Source organism: Varanus komodoensis, unplaced genomic scaffold (genome assembly GCF_004798865.1).
Source record: "Varanus komodoensis strain SLA01 unplaced genomic scaffold, ASM479886v1 scaffold14_1, whole genome shotgun sequence".
NCBI lineage: Eukaryota > Metazoa > Chordata > Lepidosauria > Squamata > Varanidae > Varanus > Varanus komodoensis.
In genome coordinates, this window is record NW_025335438.1 from 5,188,169 (window position 1) to 5,211,569 (window position 23,401).

The 23,401-nt window shown below is 41.9% G+C and overlaps 1 protein-coding gene across 4 annotated transcripts in view; it reads right to left on the minus strand.

Moving 5' to 3' along the window:
- WWP1 (WW domain containing E3 ubiquitin protein ligase 1) overlaps positions 1–23,031 on the minus strand; it is a 67,665-nt gene extending 44,634 nt beyond the window's left edge. For 2 of the 4 annotated variants that reach the window (XM_044424310.1, XM_044424308.1), the window contains exons 1-3: positions 22,781–23,031; positions 11,484–11,574; positions 10,313–10,403 (exon numbers count right to left, since the gene is read on the minus strand). In XM_044424310.1, the coding sequence (XP_044280245.1) occupies positions 10,313–10,382 (70 nt within the window). In that variant the 5' untranslated portion in view covers positions 10,383–10,403; positions 11,484–11,574; positions 22,781–23,031. The remainder of the gene's footprint in view (positions 1–10,312; positions 10,404–11,483; positions 11,575–22,780) is intronic. The other 2 variants (XM_044424309.1, XM_044424311.1) reach the window with 2 other exon arrangements.
- Between the last annotated feature and the right edge of the window lie 370 nt (positions 23,032–23,401).

The window sequence follows — 23,401 nt, forward strand, 5'->3', positions numbered from 1 at the left end:
TGAGAAAATAAGGTGCTAGAAAGAGTACAATGCAGGTGCCAGACTTTGCCCAGAATGTTACTCCATGGTCAGGGTACCACAACAAAAAAGGCCCTGTTCCTAGCAAGCACTCACCTAACTTCTCTTGGCAAGAGTTCCCTCAAAAGGGCTAATGAAGATTATTTTAGGGTCTGAGCAGGTATTTATGGGAGGACCTCCAAACATTTAAGTCCCCCAAACCACATCCAGGGTGCCAAATCCAAAAAGGCTCTCTGCCGGGTAGTCATTCACCTTACTTCCTTTGGAAGGAATGCCTGGAGAAAGATACCTTAAGATATCTTCATGGTCCAGGTAGGTACATATGGGATGAGGTGGTCCTTCAGATAATCTGGCCCCAAACTGGTGAGGGCTTTGAACATTAGTACTAACACTTCGACTCAGACCCAGATTTGAATTGGCAGCCAGTGCAGCTGGAAGAGAACAGGTGTTATATATACAGGAGTCTTGCTGCTGTTTGGATGAGCTAACCATTTTCCAAGGAAGCCCTACGTACAGCACACTGCAGTAAACAAAAAAAAGAGATTACCAGAGCATGGGTAACTCTCCAGGTAGGATCACAGTTGGTATATCAACTTAAGCTGATAAAAGGTGTTCCATGACACCAAGTCTATTTGTGCCTCAAGTGACAATTCTGGGTCCTGGATCAATCCCAAACTATGATCTTTGCCCTTTCAGGGGAGTACAATTTCATCCAGAACAGGTTCAGTATCACTCCACTGGACAGAAGAACCACCCACTAACAGCACCTCTGTCTTGTATGGATTGAGTCTCAGTTTGTTAGCCTTAATCCACTCAATTACCATGCTTGGACAATGGTTCAGAGAAGCCGCTGCCTCACCTGGGTTTGATGAAAAACAAAGGAAGACCTGAGTGTCATCCATATATTGGTGATACCTCAGCCCAATTCTTCAGAGAATCTTCCCCAGCAGTTTCATGTATTACTTAAATAGAGTACGAGATGAAATGGAAGCCTACAGTACCCCATGGCATAACTGTCATGGCAGAAAGCAGCAATCCTCCAACACCATCTTTTAATGGTTCTTCCATTGTTGTTGTTAGTCACTAAGTCTTGTCCGACCCATCGCGACCCCATGGACAACATTCCTCCAGGCCTTCCTGTGTTCCACCATACCCAGAAGTCCACCTAAGCTCACGAAGGATACCATGGTCAGTATCAAAAGTCACTCAGAGGTCCAAGAGAATCAAAAGGATTACACTCTCCCTGTCTTTTTCCCAGCAAAAGTAATCCCACAGGTCTATTTCTGCCCAGGTAAGGATGTAGTTGATGTATCAATCTAAACTGATAAAAGATGCTCCATGCCACCAAGTCCACCTGTGCCTCTACTGACAGTGCTGGATTCAGAAGCATCCCCAAACTACAAACCTCTTCCTTTAGGGGGAGTACAAAGCCCTCCAGAACAGTTTACTGTCACTCACTGAGGCATGTGAACAGTACCTCCATCTTGTCTGGTTTGAGTCTCTCAATTAGCTCTCATCCAGTCTATTACCTTGCCCAGACAGTGATTCACAATGGCCACTGACTCACCTTAATTTGATGAAAAGAGAAACAGAGCCAAGGGTCATCTGCATATTGATGACACCTCAGCACACACCTCTAGAAACCAATGAATCCCCCTGTGGTTTCATGTAGATGTTGTCGATCAACTCCAGGCACTCTTGGATGAGTCTGGTTGTCTGGATCCATTTCAATCAGGGTTCAAGCCTGGTTTTGGTATGAAAACAGCCTTGGTTGCCCTATATGATGACCTATGCTGGGAAAGAGACATGGGAAATGCAACTCTTTTGATACAACTTCACCTGTCAGCAGCTTTCATTACCAGTGAACATGATATGCTTCTGTGGATACTGTCTGAGTTGGGAGTTGGGCCACTGCATTGCAGTAGCTCTGTTCCTATTTGGAGGGCCATCTCCAGAAGGTAGTGCTTGGGGAATTTTGTTCTGCCTTGTGGATTCTCCAGCACCAAGTTCCTCAAGGATCTCCTCTGTCCTTCATGCTATTTAACATCAAAAAGAAACTGCTGAATGAGATCATCTGGGACTTTGGAGTCTGTTGCCATCAGTATGCTGAAGACTTGCAGCTTTCTTTCTGCTTTTCATTGTCTGCAGATGAGACTGTGGATGTGCTAAACTGGTGTCTGGCTGTGATAATGATCTGGATCAGATCTAACAAACTGAAATTCAATCCAGATGTTGTGAAGTGTGGTCTTTTTCCTAAGTAAACATGCCACTTCAGAGTTTCTTTTCTCAATACTTTATTGTTACATGTCCTTTTTGTCAAATATCTCTAAGTTAACCCAGAGTAAAGTGTCGAACCCTCTCTGAGCCCTCCCTTAATCTTCATCCCATTTAAGAGACTTTCTCTATCGCCCACTCAGAGGCAGGTTACTGGCATTCCAAACCTGTCTCCACCCCTCCCTTAGCTCTGACAACTGAATCTCCCATCTGTGATGCCTCCTAGCAACCAGCATCACCTCCTCAGGGGGAAGGACCTCTACATCTGACAGACTACTCAGCTCTTGGTACACACCCTGGGCAACCCCTGAACCCACTTCCCATTCTCCCATGGGCAGATCAGAGCTATTATCATCTTCCACCTCCAGATCTCCTTGCTGGGCTATCTCTTCATTCCCATGGGATGGTTGCCAGCCCCACCCAGCCGGGGCAACAGTACTTAAACTGCATACATTCCCTGAACTTGATCTGATACTGTTATTTGCTGACATTCCCAAACTGCTTCATCTTCACTGTTTGAGCTCCAATTCCCATCAAATCTATCAACAGGCTGCAGCCCTTCTGGCCGCTTTTCCCTGGGTGTGCACACAACACCAGACAAAACTGAGATGTTGTTAGTAAGTGGTTCCTTTGGGGGTGTTCAACCTGCTCCAGATGGGGTTGCACATCCCCTGAAGAAACAGGTTCATAGCAACCTTGGTGGCTCAGAGTGCCTTCCACCAGCTTCAGCTGGTGGCCCAGCTATGCCCCCACCTGGACTAGGATAGCCTAATCCACACTCTAGTAATCTCTAAATTAGACTTCTGTAATGTACACTTTGTGAAATTGCCCTTGAAGTTGGTTAAGAAGCTGTATCTGGTACAAAATGGAGCAGCCAGATTAACAACTGGGACCCACAGGTTCAAACACATGAGCCTGGTTCTGGCCTACCTGCATAGGCTGCCTGTATGCTCACAGAACCAATTCAAGGTGCAGGTTTTAACCTGTAAAGCCTTACATGTCTTAGGAGCACAATAGCTGTCACACAGCCTCTCCCAACCATGATCTACTCAAACACTACAATCAGCCTCTGAGACTTTCCTCTGAGTGCCAACTCCAAGGGAAGCACAGAAGATGGCAACAACAGGGAGAGCTTTCTCAGTGATGGCCACATCTATAGAAGAACCTCCTCACTGTGGTCTACTGTGGCCCTGATGCCAAATTTGTCATCTTTTCAGGGTCAGGTTAAGAGGCTTGAAAGGGATTACCCATTCCAGGTGTTTTGCAGAGCTATTCTTTGCTATCATCTGTTTTAAGCTCTTTTTATTTTTTCTGATTTTCTGATATTTTGATTATATTTCTATTGTTTACTTTTATGGTCTACTGTAAGCTTCCCAGAAAGCTTTGGCTATTGAGCAGTATAGATATGAAATAAATACATGAATACAAAGACAGCATGGAGCCCTGTGGAACCCCATAGCATAACTGCCAAGGAACAGAACAATAATCCTCAGCACCAGCTTTGGTCTTTCAAGTAGGAACAGAACTATTTTAATGCAGTGCCTCCAACTCCTAACCCAGACAGTTTATCCAGAAGAAAAACACAGCTGATGGTACTGAAAGGTGCAAGAGAATCAACAAAGTCATACTCCCCCATCCCTCCCCAGCAAAGGTCATCCAACAGGGATACTAAGGCAGTTTCTGTTTGAAACCCAGGCATGAAGCCCAAATGGTAATCCCTTTCATTCAAGAGTGCTAGGTACTAAGCTATAACCACTCACTCAAGCATCTTGCCCAGGAAGGGAATACTGGCTACTGGCCTCCAGTTATTAACATCATCTGAGTCCAGGCTAGACTTTTTTAAAAAGTAGACTAATTACTATTTCCTTCAGAGATGCTGGTATTTATGACCTCATGGACTCAGCCTGATATTCCCTCCTATTAGATGTAACAAGCCATGAAGGGTGAGGGTAAAGCACAAAGGTAGTAAACTGGAACTGGCTAAGCACCTTGTTCATATCCTTAAGTCCGAACAACTGAAATTCATCCAATAAAATTGGACCCTACAGTGATATAGACAGATCAGCCAGTGGAACTGCATTATCTGTAGTGTTCAATTTCTGATGGATCTGAGAAATTGTATCTTCAAAGTGCCACATAAATTGTCAAACCTTGCCCTCAAGGGTTCCCACATGTCACTCCCTGGCCCAGATTGCAGAAGGCCATGAACCACTTGAAAAGTTCTGCTGGGTGACCCTAGGATGATACAATGGCAGTGGAAAAGAACCCCCTCTTTGCCACCCCCACTGCCATAGAATAGGCTCAAATCATGAGTTCTAACTTCTGCTTGATCAGATTCAGAGTACTTTTCCTTTGCCAACATTCTAGCCATCCTCCTTCTTGCTTCACTACCCTCAACTCAACTGTATACCAAGCAGCTGGCTAGACTCTGCTCAGAAGGAGCAGAAGTACTTATTACCATCAATAATTTTGCTTTAATTGACCCATTAAATGTTAGCAACTATGTTTATTACAGGAATATATATGAACAGGTAATCAGGAATTCTGCCCTCCAGGGAAAAGCTTGGCTTTTAAAAAATTATGATTCATTGTACCATGAATCCAATACCCACATATACTATTTCAGTAAAGAAGGGTAGCTAATCCCCGCCAGCCCTCTTTTTCAGCACAGCACCAACTTTGTGGTTCAGAATGGCATCATGAACACAGGAAGACACTAACGTATCACTATCACCATCAGTAGCTCCTGTTCAGGGGTCCAGACAACTAACTAAGCCTTTCTCCGGAATATCACATTTTGCAACCTTATTTTGTTTTATGAATGAGAATATTCTGTGGCTACCAACAATGCTCAGTACTCACTAGCCTGTTTGTCGGATAGGCCTAGGTGTTGCTGCTACATATTAAACTTCTGCAAACCTCAGAGTTTTTTAAGCATACACTTTTTCACCTGTATTCTTCACTAGGAAGTGACTGACAAACAGTCATGTATGCTTATCCTGCAAACCCTGATTGCCAAAAGCCAGCAAGTAACTATTTTAGACCTAAAAGATACAGTCTTTAAAAAAGATATCAAACGAAGTTACATATGCAAAGATCTCTCTTGGAACCAAACTACAATTCATAATTGGCATCAACAATGGAAAGAAACCAACATATGAACAAACAAGGAATACAGGATATCCTCTATCTTGTTCAGTTGACAGAAAAGATAAATTTGGAAAACTAGCAACAAACAAAAGTGGATTCCACAATTTGGCAGTTTTCAACACCAGAAAATGTGAAGAAGATTCTGTTATTAAGAACTGGCCAAACACTGTTGTTCTAATATCTGCTTCAACTCCTTTTTCTCCTTCAATCTTGATTGATGTAGTTAAGAGTCATGCAGAAAAAAGACACTTGGTTTATTTTTGTGAAGTAACAGTCTAGAATCAGCATCAAAATATACTGTGGCTCTAATCCAGTAAAGGAAGTCAATAGCTTTACAGACCCCATAGGTTTTTCATCTTGGGAAGCTTGTATAGTGGTACCTCGGCTCACGAACACCTCAGTTCACGACCAAATCAGGTTGTGAACAAAAATGTCATAAAAAATTTGGCTCAGGCCGTGAACTCCACATTGGGTGGTAACCCCGATCATGGCCATCTCCCCATCCACCCCCAAGTGAGGAAATGGCTGTAATCGTGCTGGGGGGCGGGGGGGATATGGCCGAGCACACCCTTCTTTCCTGCACAAGCGCACCCGTGATTGCGCCTGTCCTTCCTGCAGGAATGCAACCGCAATCTCGGTCATCTCCCCCCACCAGCACGATTGCGCCCGTCTCTCCCCCCTCAGCGCGCCCACATTCGTGCCTGGCTCCTCCCTGAGCGCACCTGCGATCATGTCCATCATCCTGGTGTGCTGGGGGGGGGGGGGGAATGGCCACAATCTTTGTTTTTCTTTGTCACTTTGCTTTACATTTTTCTGATTAAAAAAACTGTTACAGAACGGATTAACCTTATTTACATTGAACATTATGGGGAAATTTAACTTGGCTCATGACCAATTTAGGTCATGACCAGAGTTCTGGAACGGATTAAGTTCGTGAGCCAATGTATCACAGTATTCCAGCAGTCTTACATCGTTTAAAAGTTGAAAGCCACATGCACACCGTAAGTCTGTGTATACATGACCTACAGTGAAATACTCCACAGTGACATACTCTCCAAATTTCTGGGTTATAGATAGAGAATTGTTACACTGGAAAATTTTTCAATTTGACATCAATTGACTTTTGGTACATTTTCAACTTGACAACCAAAAGCATGCCAAGTGGGGAGCAGGGGGTTCAGTTGCCCTAAACTGCTTGGAATTCCAACAAAAAAAATGAAGTTTAGAGCAGCATATATACATAGCACATTTAGATATATCACTACTATTGTGGCTGTTCTTATTGTAGTATTTAGCATAAGACATGTGGAAGTTTTTTCCACTCATTCCACATTCATGCACTCCAGCTTGAATTTCCTGACAGTTAATTTTAGATCTGTGCAAAATCCAGGCCTCTACTCCCCAGCTACACAGATTTGTATAATTTGCTCAAATTTCTACCAATTGTGGAGTGACGATCTTAATTTTTCATGACTTTATCAGGCTTAAAAAAACATGCAACTCATGGCCCCTTAAAAAAAAAAAAAAAGGAAGTTCATGTGCTGGCTTGACTTGCATCAGATTGAGTTCCTGCCAGTAGAAGTTTAATGAATAGAATCTGTAGAGCCAAGTAAAGACAATGCATAGGATTCCTCACTGATCCCCAGTCAAAGAACAGTAAGTAGCTTTGGGGTGAAGGGAGAGGGCATAGTAGCTTGAAGAAGCACTGAACATCTTTAAGCCAATGAAAAGCGTTACTAGGTGGTCTGTCCACATATACCTATGTTTTATCTTTTGTAAATATCAATGGCATGAAATTACCTAGCAGAAAAAAGATCATGGCTGTAAAAGGTATTTAGTCCTGTGCCAACTAGAGCTTTCCAAAAGCTGAAAAACTGGTTCTCAGAAAGTCGGAGAGGTAAAGGGAGGCTAACATTACTAGGTAATATATTGCAAAATCTTAATTGTCTCCCTAGTTCAGAATTTAGAAATGTTCTCTGGGCTTTGAAGAATACTTATTGGATTTAAGATGAACATAGCATTTCTGTTTACTTGAGAAAATAGATGTGAAATACTCCAAATAATTTACAACGCCATATAAATGTATTTTATTATGTATTTGTTATGTTTCAGCAATAGCTCTCAGAACCTTACAAAATTAATACAGAACTTACAAAAATACATAATTTCAAGAACTTCCAGTTAATGGATAGTTAATACAATGCCCAAGTAAGCCACACATTTCTGAATCCCTTAGAAAATAGTAGTTACGTTATTTACATGCTACTTTTGCAATAGTAAATTCTACACAGCCCTCCCCAACAGAAAAAATAATAACAGATACACAATTAATAAAATATTCATAAATATGCAACCAATAAAAATAGTAAAAAGCAGAAAAAATGAAAACATTTAAAAGCAGGGATCAATTTCAGATTAGTCAGGTAAAAGTAAATGTGAATGGCAATGTCTTTAAAGCCAATATATTAATATAAAAGAGCTTATGTGGTGGAGTGGCTAGAATATTGGACTAGAACTCAGGAGATCCAGGTTGGAGTTCCCACTTAGCTGTGAAGCTCACTGGGTGACTTTCACTGGTCCTCAGCCTAACCTACATCACAGGTTTGTTGTCAGGATAAAGGAAAGAGGAAAAATACTGTGGAAGCCACCTTGGGTTGTTCATAGAAGAAATAAGATGGGCTATAAATGTAGTAATAATAAATATGGTTTGTTGATATGGATCAACACTGCTACTGAATACTTTCCTTAGATGTGTGGCTGCACAAACTATCACAATAAGCACCTGCATTTCCAAAGTTACAACTGAAGCACTGCAATACAGAGTACAACTTGGGCATGAATAGATGACTAATCAGCCAAAGCTGATAAAAGGCACTCTTGGTCACCGACACCCTCCTCTCCCCAGTTATAGTGCCAACTCCAGGTGGGTTCCCAATCCTTCAGGAAGAATCCAATCTCTTCCACCAACAATTGTAACCCTCCATGTAAATCAACAGATTTTCCCACCAACATAACCTCCAAGACTACCTGAAGTAATTGTGACTGTATTCTTACTCAAGAATGGCACATTAGATCATGGGTCCTCAAACTAAGGCCCGCAGGACGGATCCAGTCCGCCATGCCCTTTTAACCAGCTCACCCCACAGGTTTTAGCACTTGCTGGGCATGCGCGTGCCTTGCTCATGAGGTCATTTTGCAACCACTTGGAGAAAACTATCTCCTTGTGAACAAGTCAGTGCCTCACCCGGCAGCGGCTTGCTCACGGGGAGATCGTTTTGGACTCGATCGGAGAAAATGATCTCATGAGCAAGCCGGTGCCTCACCCCGCGCACACCCCATCTCCATGCCTCGCCTTGAGTGTGCACGCATGCATGCACGCCCCGTCCCCATACCGGCCTGCGCCTCCCCACTGGCATCACCTTGGCGGCCTGCAGCCACTGCTGGCACCTGTCAACTGGTCCCATGTTCAAAAAGTTTAAGGACCCCTGCTTTAGATGATAGAACTCAGAGAGTCTCTTCAATGGCTTCACATGGAATGGCTGGCCAATAAATATATAAGGATAGTATTACTACTACCTTGTGATTAAATACACACAATGGTGCTAGACAGAAATGTGGTATTAACCCAATATGAAGTATATTTCCTATAAGTAGAATTCTCCCCACTATTTTTTGGCATGCCCTCTCTACTGTATTGCCATTCAGTATTGCCCTGACTTTCTCCCAGCGAAGGTCATTCCACAGGGCAACCAAGGCAGTTTCCATACCACAACCAGGCCTGAAGCCTGACTGAAATGGATCCAGATAACCCATTTCATTCAAGAATGCTTGGAGCTGTTGAGCAACCACCCACTCAAGCATTGTGCCCAGGAAGGAGACTGGCCTACAGCTAACATCCTCTTCATCTAGGTTAGGCCTTTTCAGGACTGTCTTCATTACAGTCCCTTTTAAAGAGGCTGGCACCACTCTGTGGCTCAAGGAGGCATTTCCTAGATCCAAATACAAATGCCTTCCTTAGTTATTTTAATAAGCCATGATGGGCAAAGGTTGAGCACACAGGTGGTGGGGCAGACTTGACCAAGCACCTTGACCACATCTTCAGGCCTCAATAAAAATAAAACTGGACAAGATGGTGCTCAGGATGCCTCTGTTGGTGGAACTGCATTAATTAAGGTGTCCATGACAAATTCAAGCAACTTTAACTTCAAACTGCTGTGCAAATTCATCACTGCAAGCTACTAAGGGCTCTACCATTTCTTTCTCTGGCCCAGAGTACAGTAGGCCACAAACCACTCAGAAAAGCTCTGCTGAATAACACCCAGAAGATGCAATGCTGATGGGAAAGACCTGCCACACTGCCAGAGTAGGCTCAATAATGAGCTCAGCCATCATTTTCTCCATCTGCACTCTAGTCATCTCCCTTCTTGCTTTGGTGCCCTCAACTCAAGTGTGTACCAAGGAGCTGGCCAGGTGCTTGGGTGCAATTGTCAACCGCCCAAGACATCTCTGCATTCCACAGAACAACCTGGGCTTTGTCAGGAGCAACAGCTATACCATCTGGAAACTCTCCCAGATCCCTCTGGAAACCATCAGGATCCATTAGCCTTTGGGGCAAAACATTTTAAAGGTCCCCATGGTGATCTGACCATGAAAAGGGAGTTGATGTTAATCCCTCCATTTCCAGATCACTACCTTGGTAAGAATGATACAGGAAATGCATAGCAAGGGATAAGGACTGTACCAACACAGTTCAAGTTCAAGCAATTTCTACTCATCACAGGTTTATGACTAGAGTAGAAAAGAACTTTTGTTTTCAGATGTCAGTGGTAGGACAAATAATTAGTTACATAACATGCAGATTTTTACTTACTAGTTACTTGCATTTGTAGTCGCCCATTGTAGTTATTACTGTTTCCAGATCTTGGAGAGGCTGCGGCCATGTCAGAGGCTGCAACTTCAGCCTATTAAAAGAAAAGAAAAACATTTGACTACACATATATGCCACACAACCAGTTCCAATAACATGTACTGGATACAGTATAACATACATACTGGAGACAAGTTTAAAATTAATTCAACATTTTTGTAGCCCGTCTTGAAAATCTATCCAAAGTTTACTAGTTCTCTTAAAAAGAAACACACACCCATGTGGTGCCGGCCTCTAAAAATTATGAAAACAGTTGAACAGAAATTGCTAAACATTAGCAAGGAATCTATTCCCTTGGACCATATTCTTAAGACCTCCCCCTCAATGCACTCCATAAACAAACACACCCCTGTGTATCCAAATATTTTGACTCTTCTGTACTCAACCTGGACTGATGGTCCATCTCTTTCTCTCTCCAAATTGTGAAGAGAAAGTATATTAAATTACTATTTGCTCATACCAATGTCTACATTTTCACCACTACATGCATGCTACACTAGTAATATCAGCAAACAGCAAGTCTGTAATATTAAAATTTATCTCAATACTATATGGCTTTTATAACTCAGAAAAAATGCATGCTTTGTTCTCAGAAAGTTTCTGATTCAATGTCCTTATCTCCAGGAAAAGTATCTCAGGCAAGGAAAGCATCTCGGGCAGCAATCCAAAATCCTGCTGGTGCCATCCAGAGTCTAATACAGGTCATAATATGACTCCCCCCCCCCACACACACACACCTTCAAACTTAAGATGTACACTTTAATGTGGTGAAGAGGTTTGAGAGTGTTAGAGAAGACAAGAACACTGCTACTAGAAGGCCCAATTCTCTCACTAAAGTGGTCTCCCAGCAGGGTTTTCTAAGTTGGAAATAGTCAAAGCTGTAACAACAAAGATACATCCTCCTTCTTGAAGTGTAATAGGCACATCAGTAGAATAAAATGAATACTGAATGATACTGGGAGAAGAGAAACTCTGGAAGGGCAGCTATTGGGCAGCAGCAGTTGTTCAAAGCAACGCTGGCAGATTTTTCCCACACAAAAGCAGTAAAGCTCAAGTTAACTCTGGTTAGTTCTGCAAAGCAGGCAATGGTAAACCAATTCCAAATATTTCATACCTTGTAAATCCTATGATGAAACAATCCAAAATGAAACAAGAGATAGGGCCAGAAGATGAGACTCCCTGGTGGGAAGGCACTCAATCAGCTACTAGGGAAGAGCAAAGAACAAGTATGAATTGTGCTGTGACCAATGATGCAACTAGATCAAAGCCAAAATGAAAACTGGTGACTGACATGCACCGAGGCAAAACAAAAAACTAAAAAAACCAGTCCAATGCTGCACAACACATAGTCTTGAGGAACATGGAACATGAGAAGTATTAATCAAGTTAACATCCAGGCTGAGGGTGCCTTAACTGGTGCAGCTCAGTTTTTCATGGACTCCATGACAACTGTGGGACTGTCACAACATGTCATCAGCCCAACACGTTAGAAGGGCACACTCAATTTTTTTTTTTTTCAGTCATAAGTGGGGATGGGGATTTGAAGGTGGATGTCTTTGAACTGGTCCCTTTCTCATGGTCAGATTACTGCATGCTGAGATGCAGGCTAAAAGAGGCTTTTTTCTCTTCTGCAGCAGTGAGGGACCCATTAAGATGGACCTCTCTCAGAGGCTGATGGATCCAAATGGTTTCCAGAGGGCTCTGGAGGGCTTTCCAGCTAATTTGGTTGGTAGCCCTGTCAAATCCCTGGTAGAATTCTCTGAACCCAGAAGATCTCAATAATTTTAGGCCAGTGGCAAACATTCAATTCCTGGGTGAGGTTTCTGAGCAGGGGATGGTCAACCAGCTCCAGACACTCTTGGATAAGACCAATTATCTGGAACCATCTCAAGCAGTGTTCAGGCCTGGTTTTGGCATGAAAACAGTTTTGGTCACCCTGTATGATGATCTTAGAGGGAGTACAACCCTGTTGATACTCTTGGACCTCTTGGTAGCTTTTGATATGACCGACCATGGTATCCATCTGGGGCCACCGAATTGGGAGTAGGAGGAACTACACTGCAGTGGTTCCATTTCTATTTGGATGGCCAGCTCCAGAAGCTGGCAATTGAAGGACACTGCTCCACCTTTTGGACTCTCCAATACAGGGTTCCTCAGGTCTTGTCCCCCATGTTAGTCTTGTTCCCATTCTATTCAACATCTACATCAGGGGTCTCAAACTCAACTTACCTGGGGGCCACTGGAAGTAGAGTCTGAGTGAGGCTGGGCCGCATCAAGTATTCCACCATCGTGGTGGTGGTGGGCCCCTCATCCTGTGGCCGGCCCGGGCGCCCCCAACGCTTTGAAGGCCGCAGGGCCCCTCCCCCATGCCCCGCCCATCCCGGCAATTGGCCCGTGGGCCACGAGTTTGAGACCCCTGATCTACATGAAACCAGTGAGTTTCGAAGTTCTGGAAACTTTGAAACTCACTTGTTTATTTCTCCTTTACATCTAAGAAGCACAGAGAGAGGGTTGGAGAGTTGGAAGAGGCCTATAAGGATACTGAGTTAAACCCCCTCCTCAAGGCAGGATTTCAAAGTAAAGCATCCCTCAGAGATAGCTGCCCAAATGCCTTCTGAATGTCTCCAGGATGAAAGAGCCCATAACTTCCCTAGGTAATTAGTTTCAGTGCCATACTGCTTCAACACTCAGGATGTTCTTCCTGATGTCAAGCTGGAATTTGGCTTCCTACAACCTAAGGCCATTATTCCGTGTGCTGGACTCTGGGATGACCAAGAAGAGATGCTGGCTCTCCTCTGCGTGAGAGCTTTTCAACTATTTGAAAAGTGCTATCATATCTCCTTTCAGTCTTCTCTTTTCAAGATTAAACATGCCTGTTCCTTTCAATCTTTCCTCATAGGGCTTTCTTCCCAGTCCCCTGATCATCTCTGTTGCCCTTCTTTGAACTTTTTCCACTTTGTGCTCACAACAGGATATAATACACAAGATCAGGCCTAACTAGTGCTGAAGAGAGGGGAAGCCATACCTCACATGATTTGGAAGCTATATTTCTATTAATGCAGTCCATTATACTCATATTCAACTTGTGACCTACAAAAAATCCAAGATCCTTCTCACATAGTATTATTGAGTCAAGTATCTCCTAACTTGTAAGTGTGCATTCAGTTCCTTTTTCTTAGATGACTGTAATGCAAAGGTAGGAAACAAAGCAGAATCAAATGTAGGGAAATTCGGCCTAGGGACCAGAAATAAAGCAGAAAAATGGCAAACAGAATTCTGAGAAGGCACCCATCTGTTTAGCGCACATACATACTTCAGGCACCAATCAGACAAATGTACACATGGACATCACCAGAAGACCAATACAGAAATCAAAGAGATATGTAATCGGCAGCAAAAGCTGAAGAAACTGTATTCTTGCTGCCAAAACAAAACCAGGAACAGAATGTGGTTGTGACCATGAACTCTTAATATCAACACTCACAGATAAGCTGAAAACCAACACAAGGACACCTCTTCCTGAATACCTAAGAAAGCAATGGATATTAAAACCAAGATTAAGAATACTGAAAGACCAATAGGGCAACATGCTTTCTGCTCATGATAAAATAAAAAGAAGGTGGAAATAATATACAGAAGAACTATGCAGAAGAGATTTAAAAAGGCAGATTCCTTCAAAGAGGAATCCTATGTGGAACAAGCTGTAAAATGTTAGGAAGTGTACTGAAAGTTGCTCTGAAAGCACTTGGAAAGAATAAAGCACATGGAGTACCAATAGAAAGAGTACCAATAGAACTGTTCCAGGCTGCAGAGCCTGAATTAATCCAAATCCTAACAAGAGTATATCAATAAATATGGAAAATGAAACAATGGTTGCAGATTACAATCCTCAAGAAAGGAAATACTAAGGAATGCAGTTGCTATAGGATCACTGCACTGATTTCCCAGAGAGGCAAAGTGATGCCCAAGGTGCTGCAACAATGAATTTTACCCCATATGGAGCAAGAAATGTCTGCCATTCAAGCTGGATTTCAAAAGGAAGAGGCACTACAGATTGCAAATATATGTTGGCTTGCAAGACTGCACCAAAAAATTCAGAAGAAAATGATTCAATGCTCTACAGACTACAGCAAAGCCTTTAACTGTGTGGAACACAAAAAGCTATGGATGGTCTTGAAAGAAATGGGTGTGCCTCAGCACCTGATTGTCCCGATGCATAACCTGTATAAGGGACACAAAGCTGCTGTTAGGGCAGGATGTGGAAAAACAGAATAGTTTCCTATAAGCAAAGTCATCAGGCAAGGACATATTTTATTTCCCTTTAAGTTCAACCTGTATGCAGAACATATGATAAGGAAGACTGGATTAGAATCAGAGGAAGAATTGAAAACTGGCGGAAGAGACATCAATATTTTAGGATATAGTGATGACACACCATACTACTGGCAAAAAATGCAGTGAATTGAAAGGACTTCTAATGAATGGGGGAAAAGAAAGTGGAAAAGCAGGATTGCAGCAGAACATTAAGAAAATAAAAATCATGACTACAGAAGAATTACTTAACCCTAATTGCTTACTAATGTCAACAATGGAAAAACTGAATTTGTGAAAAATATAGCACACCTTGGTCAATCATCAATTCAAAGGAAACTGCAGCCAAGAAATTGAAATCAGAAAATACCATCAAGTGTAAGGATGTTTCACTGGAGATAAGGCCAAGATCATCAACCCTATTGTATTCCTAATCACTTATGTATGAGTATGAAAGCTTGGATGGTGAAGAAATGTGACAGCAAGAAAACTGATGCATTCAAAACATGGTGCTGGAGAGCTTTGCAAATACCTGGTCCAAGAAAAGACAAACAAGTAGATCCTAAACGAAATCAAGCCTGACCTTTCCCTGGAAGCAAAAATGGTAAAATGGAGGCTGTCATACTTCAAGCACATCATGAAAATAACTCACTGAAGACACAAATGCTAGGCAAATTGAAAGCAGAAGAGAAAGACCAACTATGAGATGAATCCATTCCATAAAGGAAGCACATAACCTTGGATTGACAGAAACTTAGCAGGCCTATCAAGGAAAGGTCATTATGGGGGGCATCCATTCACAGGGTCATGATAAATTGGTGATAACTTCAAGTATGTAACAAGTCTGACTTATTATTATTATTATTAAGTCAGTTTTATATGTTAATTTCAAAAGGACAGGGCAAATAACGCACACATTATTTAGAGAGCCACTGTGGTGTGGTGGTCAAGAATGCAGGTGTGGGACTCAGGCATTCTAGGTCCTAGTCCCTGCTGACCTGTGGTGCCAACTGGGTGACTTTAGGTCACTCACAAAGTCACTCCTCAACCTAACCTACCTCACAGAGTTGTTTTTGTGGTGATAAGAGTGCAAGCAGCAAGAGAAGAATGATGTAAGCCACTATGAGTTCTTAAAAATGAAAAAGAAAAAAGGCAGGATAAAAATTTGTTGATCTGGTTGTATTGGTGTTATTGTTTATTGCTTTATTTAAATATGATTATTTTACTCAAGTCTTTTAAATTTATAAACTGCCCAGAGAGCCTATGGGCTATGGGCCACTACAGAAGTGAAATAATATATAAACACATGCCAGAATTTCCCACATTCTCTAGTGCAAATATTAAGAAATCTATATAGTCTAAATTTGCAATATAAAAGAACTACATGAGGAAAGAGAACTAAGAACTAAAAATTCTACTTCAGTTAAGATTTTCATTATTCCGAATCGCCAAGTAATTTTCTCTAAGATTGCAAAGCCAAGCATATTTATTAACATGTAGTCCTACAGACTGCAAACTTGATGATTATAAGCCTCCAAACTCTAAGGCATACAAGCATCTTATGCAAGATTGAGGGGGAACAGCAAAGTTTATTTTTGGCTCTCCATCCTCCTGCTGTGCATTGTTCATTGGACAAGGCTGTTTTTTTTTTTTTTTTTTTTGGTTTGGTTTTTGGTTCTTTGTCCATCTACTTAAGACACGGCAGAGAGATGGAAGGAAACTGAAGAAGCATCATGATAATTGATGTCCCCTCTCCACACATTGACACCCCCTTTTTTTTATTTAAGATCCATTTTCCACCCTCAGAAATCCGCTAGCATTGCAGATTACAAACTGTCTCCTTCAAAGCTTTCTAAGGTCCATAACCCTATGAACACTTACGAGTAAGTCACACTGAAAATTATGGGACTTACATCTGAGTCCACACAGAAATGACTGTATTGTAAGCATCTTTCAGCGCTTCTGCTTAATAAGTGTCACAGAGTATTTTTAAAATGAATCCACACCCAAACAAACAAGCAAACAAACAGATCCAAATCTTATTATGCTATAGTCCACTCACAAGTCTATGTTCTTTCATACAAAATTAGAATATACAGTTTCACAGTGGCAATTAGAATTTATGGAAGAATATCCAACTTGTTTCAAATGAGAATACAAATTGCATATTTTCAGGTAATTGTCTACTAGTTGCACAGTATTAAGTACAGATATTTAGAGTTAACTAAAATACATTTTTAATTGAAAATAAAAATGCTTTCCGGTGGTGTAGCCATGTTCCCAGTAAAAACCAGTGTGACTCTCAAACCTGATAGCATTCCATAATTCTATAACTGATAGCATTCTATAATTTCACTCACATGAAACCTAGCAGCTTATAGGAAAATGTTTTTAAATATGCTTTATGTATGCTATTTCTGCTAAGTTGGGTTTTCAGTAATTGGTACAGCAATTCTCTTAACTTAAAATCAAGAATCTCAGAGGGATCTAGGAATACTCACTGTATCTTCAAGAAACTAACACAAAACCACTAGATACAGGAAAGAAATTGCAAGAAATTTCACCCTAGCCAGTTTCAACTGCAGTTACCTTCATCAAATCCAACCAACCACATCAGGTATCATCACATACTTTTCATTTTCCAACCAGAATGATGATGTCTGAGCAATTCAGCACAGATTCTGAACATTCCTATTTTAATCCTGCCCTTCCAATGTTCATCTGGCCTCTCTAGGCTAGCCCACTCTCCTACCTTGACTTTTTCAAGTAGTTGGAATAAAAATAAAAACACTGTATTGAGGCTATGCAAGACAATCTATCCTAAAGAAAAGTTAGAGAGGATTTATCATCTTTCTACAACCACATGCATTTGATCCTAAATCAAATTAAAAACAAATAAATAATTCTGAAATGTTCGGGCACTTTACGACGCATTAGTGGAATTATGCAAAGGGTGTTTACATATAACAAAAGGCACAAAACCGAATAGAATCACAAAAACATAAAACAGAATTAGCTAGGTGTCAGTTTAATGATTTAAACAGTTACTAAAATGTATGCATAACTCAGTACTATCATAGCATACTCTTGAGCAATGCACTTTTGTGAATCAAACAATGACAAGTGGTTGGCACTCATGATTGCAGAAAGTAAATATATTTACTTTGGTTTTGACAAGATTTAATAGGTAGAATCCTTAGAGTGTGAATGAATGTTCATGAAAAGAACAATCTTAATAAATGTTATGTATTTACCAGTTTCAATACAGATTCAGAACAAGCCTTTCACCCACACCATCCTACACTATGTACTCAAGTTGCTTCTTGGCAGTGTCATTCATTCCTTTTGTCTATTCCTATCTCCTGAACTGGGGATGATTGGAGCAAAAGTACACTACTGCTACATAACACCTGTGGGTAGTCATTTGTTCTGTTATTCTCTTTCACTAGAAGCTTACAATACAAAGAAAAATGGTAGTTCCATGTACCAAAATAACATAAATGAAGACAGAGAACTTGATTCCCTCCAGATATTTGAAACTAAAATCCCTATCACACCAAGCTATCATGGTCACTGGTCATGGAAGTTACAGTCCCAACCATCTGGGTAGCACCAGCTTTCCTATCTGACATAAACTGCACTGTATTATTCATCTTATAAATCAAATACCTGCTTCCAAAAGACAGGTATGGGGTCAATGAATCATACATACAGACAGACATGTTTTCCATCCTTGGGTGATAGGTTCTCGAAACAAGAGAGACTGCAGAATATATATGAGCTGATTAATAGCAATTTCAGGATTCTCAATAGAAACTGGAGAATAAACTGGCCACGGTTTTATCATTTCAGCTAAGAATTGTCTGCAACAAGAAAGGCAACTGGTCAATAATATATAACATACAAACAGCCACTTAACTCTTTTGTAAATTATTGACATGCAAGCCAAACTACTTACTCCACTATAGATACCTTCACTTTTCTAGGTAACAGAATGTAAATATTAAAATGCAAATATTAAGATACCATGCATCAATGACATGAGCTTCCTGTATAGAAGCAAACATATCACCAGAAAGATTTGAAAGCGTGAATAGAAGTCAGACTTCTCTGCCCCTACATTCAATCTCAGAATGGCAGAAACTGAGCACAGAAGTATCTATTTACCATTCCGGTAATGTTAATCTAGGAGGACTTCCTGATATCATAGACAGCAATGACCTTTTCTTTACGCTAGAGTTCCAGATTTAAGCAAAAAATGTTCCTTCATTAAGTTTTTTAATTACTTTTCCATTAGAAAAATGGAAAGTGAAAAACTGGCTATTACAGGGGGAACTGCACTTGTCACAAAAAGCAGCAACAGCAGCTAGGAAATAAAGGCTCAATTCAAAAAAGATCAGTGCCTTTGATTACCATTCTCCCTTTCTCAGCTGAAAAGCTGTAGAGTAATCCTATATAACTTTGCACAATACCATGAGTCTCCCAGAGTGAAAGGACCATGGCAGAAAGTAGCTGGATCTAAGAAATGAATTCTTTGATTAAATTAACAGTTAAGTACTCCACCTACAACCATGGGCAGACAGCAATTTCTCTTTTAATTCCAAAGGTACATGATCCCTGGTGTCTTTAACTTATTCTGAAGTAAAACCTGCCAAGAAACCAGAGATGCTTCCAAGTGGATGGTTCCTAGTGCTAATAGTGAAAAGGTACTGCATATATGTCTTCTTTTGTTCCAAAACATATTTTTGTGAAGATATGTATTAAAAGAAATGCGGGAGGAAATGGTGAATTCATCACATATAAAATTAAATATATTAAGCGAGTCAATTTCATAATAAAAGACCTCATCCTCGAAGCTAAGCAGGGTTGGGCCTGGTTGAAATCTGGATGGGTGACTTAAATGTTGTGAACTGCCCAGAGAGCTTTGGCTACAGGTGGTACAGAAATGTAAAATAGTAATAATCAGAAAACAGGCTAGAGCAGTCATTAGTTTAAGAAAGAATACCTCACAGTTCAGCTTAAAACCTGTTTTCAGTTCTGGGATTTAACCTTGTAATATATGATATAGTAATAAAGAGATTTGAATGTGTGTATAACAGCGCTTCTTACCACAAGAAGCTCCCAAAGAACTGGAGTTGGAGATAACTGCATCTGAATCCGATAGCAAGGCTGCCAAGCATATATAAATCTCATTAACTCTAATTTTAGAAGGTAAAGAGTGACAGAATGCTTCCAGACAAAGAGTTCTGGGGACCAGTAATCAGTAGGCATTGTATAACTTACGTTTTTTTTTCTTTAACAGATTTTCTACAATAAGGGGAGGGGGACAGAAAGCAGAAGAAGTGAGAAAATATAGGAAGGTTATAAATGGAAGCCAACATCATCCAGACCTCTGTAAATATATGTGACTGAGGTAGGCTAAAAAACAAAACAAAACCACTAGGTATTGTTGTTGTTTTTAGAGTCTGATAAGCAGAGGTGCATTTATCCTGGAATGTTACAACAGTTGTTTTTTGTTAAAAAAAAGTCTGTACTTTTCAGATCTTCTAACATTTGTAGGAACCATTCAGAAGCAACAGAATTTGGGCAGAAAAAGCAATATTTAATTAAATAAGAAGCTGCTCCCTTGGGACATCCTCCAGAGACTCTGGACCTAGCAGCCTGAGCTTGTAGCTATTCTCAGCGTTAACAGGACCTTCTGCTGTTTCCAGGGACTAGATCTGTTTCCATGGACAGTATCCAATGTTAACCAGGCCCAGAAGGAGCCAACACTAGCTCAGTGATAAGCTAGCACTTCTTAAAGCAACCAGAAGTTAAGCTAAATGCTTGATTCCAGAATGAAGCAGGTCAGCAGAGTTTGCAGAAGAGAGTTCCACTGACCTGTCCCCATTCCAGAAACTATTGTTCCAGCTCATTTTTGGGATCGTTCTAGGAAGCACTCATTTCCTGCTGTGCTAGCAGTAGGTCCCTAATGATACACCATAATCAGCAAAAGTGCAGAGATAGTGTGAGATACTGCCACATATGTAAGATTAAAAATTGTTACATTAAAAGTTTCATCCCACCACTTGGCTCAAGGAACACCTATGAACACCAGCATTTTTATTTATGCGCTGGTGGAATAGTGACAAACAGTAGAGTTCTGTGTGGAAAGTTTCAATTAATAATTTTGGTTGCAATCCTGTATACTCTTACCTGGAATTAAGTCCTATTCAGTTGAATCTGACTCACATGAGTTTGCCAGAACTAAGCAGGACTGGCAAGGGCAGAACCTTTAGAAAGACATTCCATTCAAAGAGTCCCCATAAATTGATAATTTGATGGCACATAACAACAAAGATATGCATGTGACTGCACAGGCTGAACCTATATTTTGTATGCACTGAAGTTCTGAAACAGTCAAAAGTAAACTCATGTACAAAGCATGATTATAAAGCAATCTGGATAGAAAGATGGGCATAAAATTTGTTCCATATTGCAGAATGAGTTTAAAGCTATTTCTTGGATCGGAAAAGGCTGTGGACCACTGTTGCAAAAGTAAAAAAAAAATTAAAAGCTGAGCAAGTGTTTATGCTCCAAACTAGTATCTAAAGGCATTTAATAAGCAAATTGTATTGAACTAAAGCAAGCCTCATCAGCACCTTGATGGGAAAACCCCTCAAAACCCTATGTATGCTCCCTTGGGTTCCATGATAGAAAGACAGCACATAAATAAGGTATCCTATTCATAATGGAGATTTAAGAATCTAATTGTCAACAGTATACAATCGCACCAGGAAAGTCATAGACATAACTTACTTGATTAATAACACCAATCCAGTAGAGCTGGCAATATTTTGCGAGAGAGTACCAGCTTTATAATACACATTCATATGACAATTCAACACTAAGTTTGTACATTAAAGTACTGTAAGCCTCTACTATCCAGGCCCTTCCCTGATCAACTTTCAGAAAAAAACCCACTACTTATTGCAAAAAAATTTTTGAGCATTTGTTTTATTGTTTTCATACTTTAAAGCTTCACCTGCACATACCTATTTAAAACTTGGTGGAATTTACTTGCAAATTAAACATATGTAGTATCCAGCTACAACTCCCTTTTTCATCAGATATAGGGTGGAAGAGAGAGCCTTGGCTATTGGGCTCGACTATATAAACGAAATAAATAAATAAATAAAACAACAGGGGAATATTCCAGTGGTCTCTAATCAACCCTCCCAGGCCTTCCATAATTCCAGTAAAAACATCTTCTACTCTTAGAGGAAAGCCGTCTTATGCAGCATTTTTGAGCAAAAAGACTAGCAGGATGGAACAAAAAAGAAGGAGCGGAGGTGACAGTCTGCCGAGTCACAGTAGGTCATTCCAAAGCGAGAATGCCTTTTGGAATGCCTTCCTCCTCTCACGCTTCACTGAAGGAAAGGTAAACAATCCAAACGTAACTAATATCGTCTGCTCCATCGGATCGAGTCAGGGGCCGCCTTTGCAGGACTGCTTCCCAGAGCGCTTACGCCTCTGCCAATCCATTCACGCTGCTAACAGGGTTCAAGGCTCAACCCTCGAGCTGGCCCATCTCCCACGGCCTGCCTTCGCCTCGCCCCTCCCGACAGTTAAAGAGCCATGATAAGCATAAACAAGGGGACACCAGGCCAAGAGTGGGAAGGAGTGGAAACCAGAGAAAGAGAGACGAGCAGGCAGTCTCTGCCCTTCAAGCCTGTCTCTGAGCAAGGAGGGCAGCAGAGAAAAAAAGCCAGGGACAAATCGCGGCCCTTCTCCTATCCATTCAAGCAAGACACGCGGGGGGGGGGGGGTGCAGGGAGGGAATTGAAAAGGGAAACGAACAGCCATTTCCCAGCTCGACACCCCAAGGAGCTACAACTCGCCTCAGTCGTTTCTCTTGCCCGCCCCTCCCGCACCACCAGCCACGGTCCTTTCCCCAGGGAGTCTTGGTGAGCCCACCACCAGGAACAGACTGACCGAGACGGTGTCGAAGACGGCGGCAGCTACGCTGCCTTGTTTGTCAGTCAGTCAAGCTGGTTGGCTGTTTTCCATTCTCTCTCTCCCTCCCTCCCTCCCTCCCTCCCTCTCCCTGCCGGATCTTACCGTGGCTCGGAGGCCAACTACTCGGTAGTGGTGGTGATGGTGGTACCGCCGCCACCGCCTTCGCCGCCGCTGCCCCTGCCCCCTTGCTGTGGCGGAGGGTTGTCCCCCTCAGCCCTCGGCACTGCTCCCTATCGCCGCCGCCGCCGCCGCCACCGCCGCTTCTAATGCCGCCGCCGCCACAGCGCAGTAAAATGATGCCATCTCACAGCAGCATGAACGCTCTCTCCTCACAGGAGAGCTCGCTCCGTTCTCCCGCCTGCCACTAGTGGCGCGCGCCCTAACCGTCGGGATGGAGGGGGAGGGGGAGGGGGAGGGGGAGGAGGCTCCGGCGCGAGACAGCCCAACTAGACCGAAACGGGGCGGGGCGGAGAGTGAGAGGGAGCGCGCCCGCCCGCCCCCTCGCGCGCACGCGGTGCATGCAAATAATCGAGGAGATGAAACTTGTCAGAGCAAAGAGTAGCACTGTGATTTACTGCTCTCTGCACAAGCAGAGGTCCCGGACTGAACCACTGGCTCCGAAACACTAAGGGGTGAACAGTGTAAAAGAAAATGTAGATGGCATTAAAATGTGCAGTAAGCCAGGACTGGACCAACGGGAGAAGAACACGAGAGGGGGGAGCG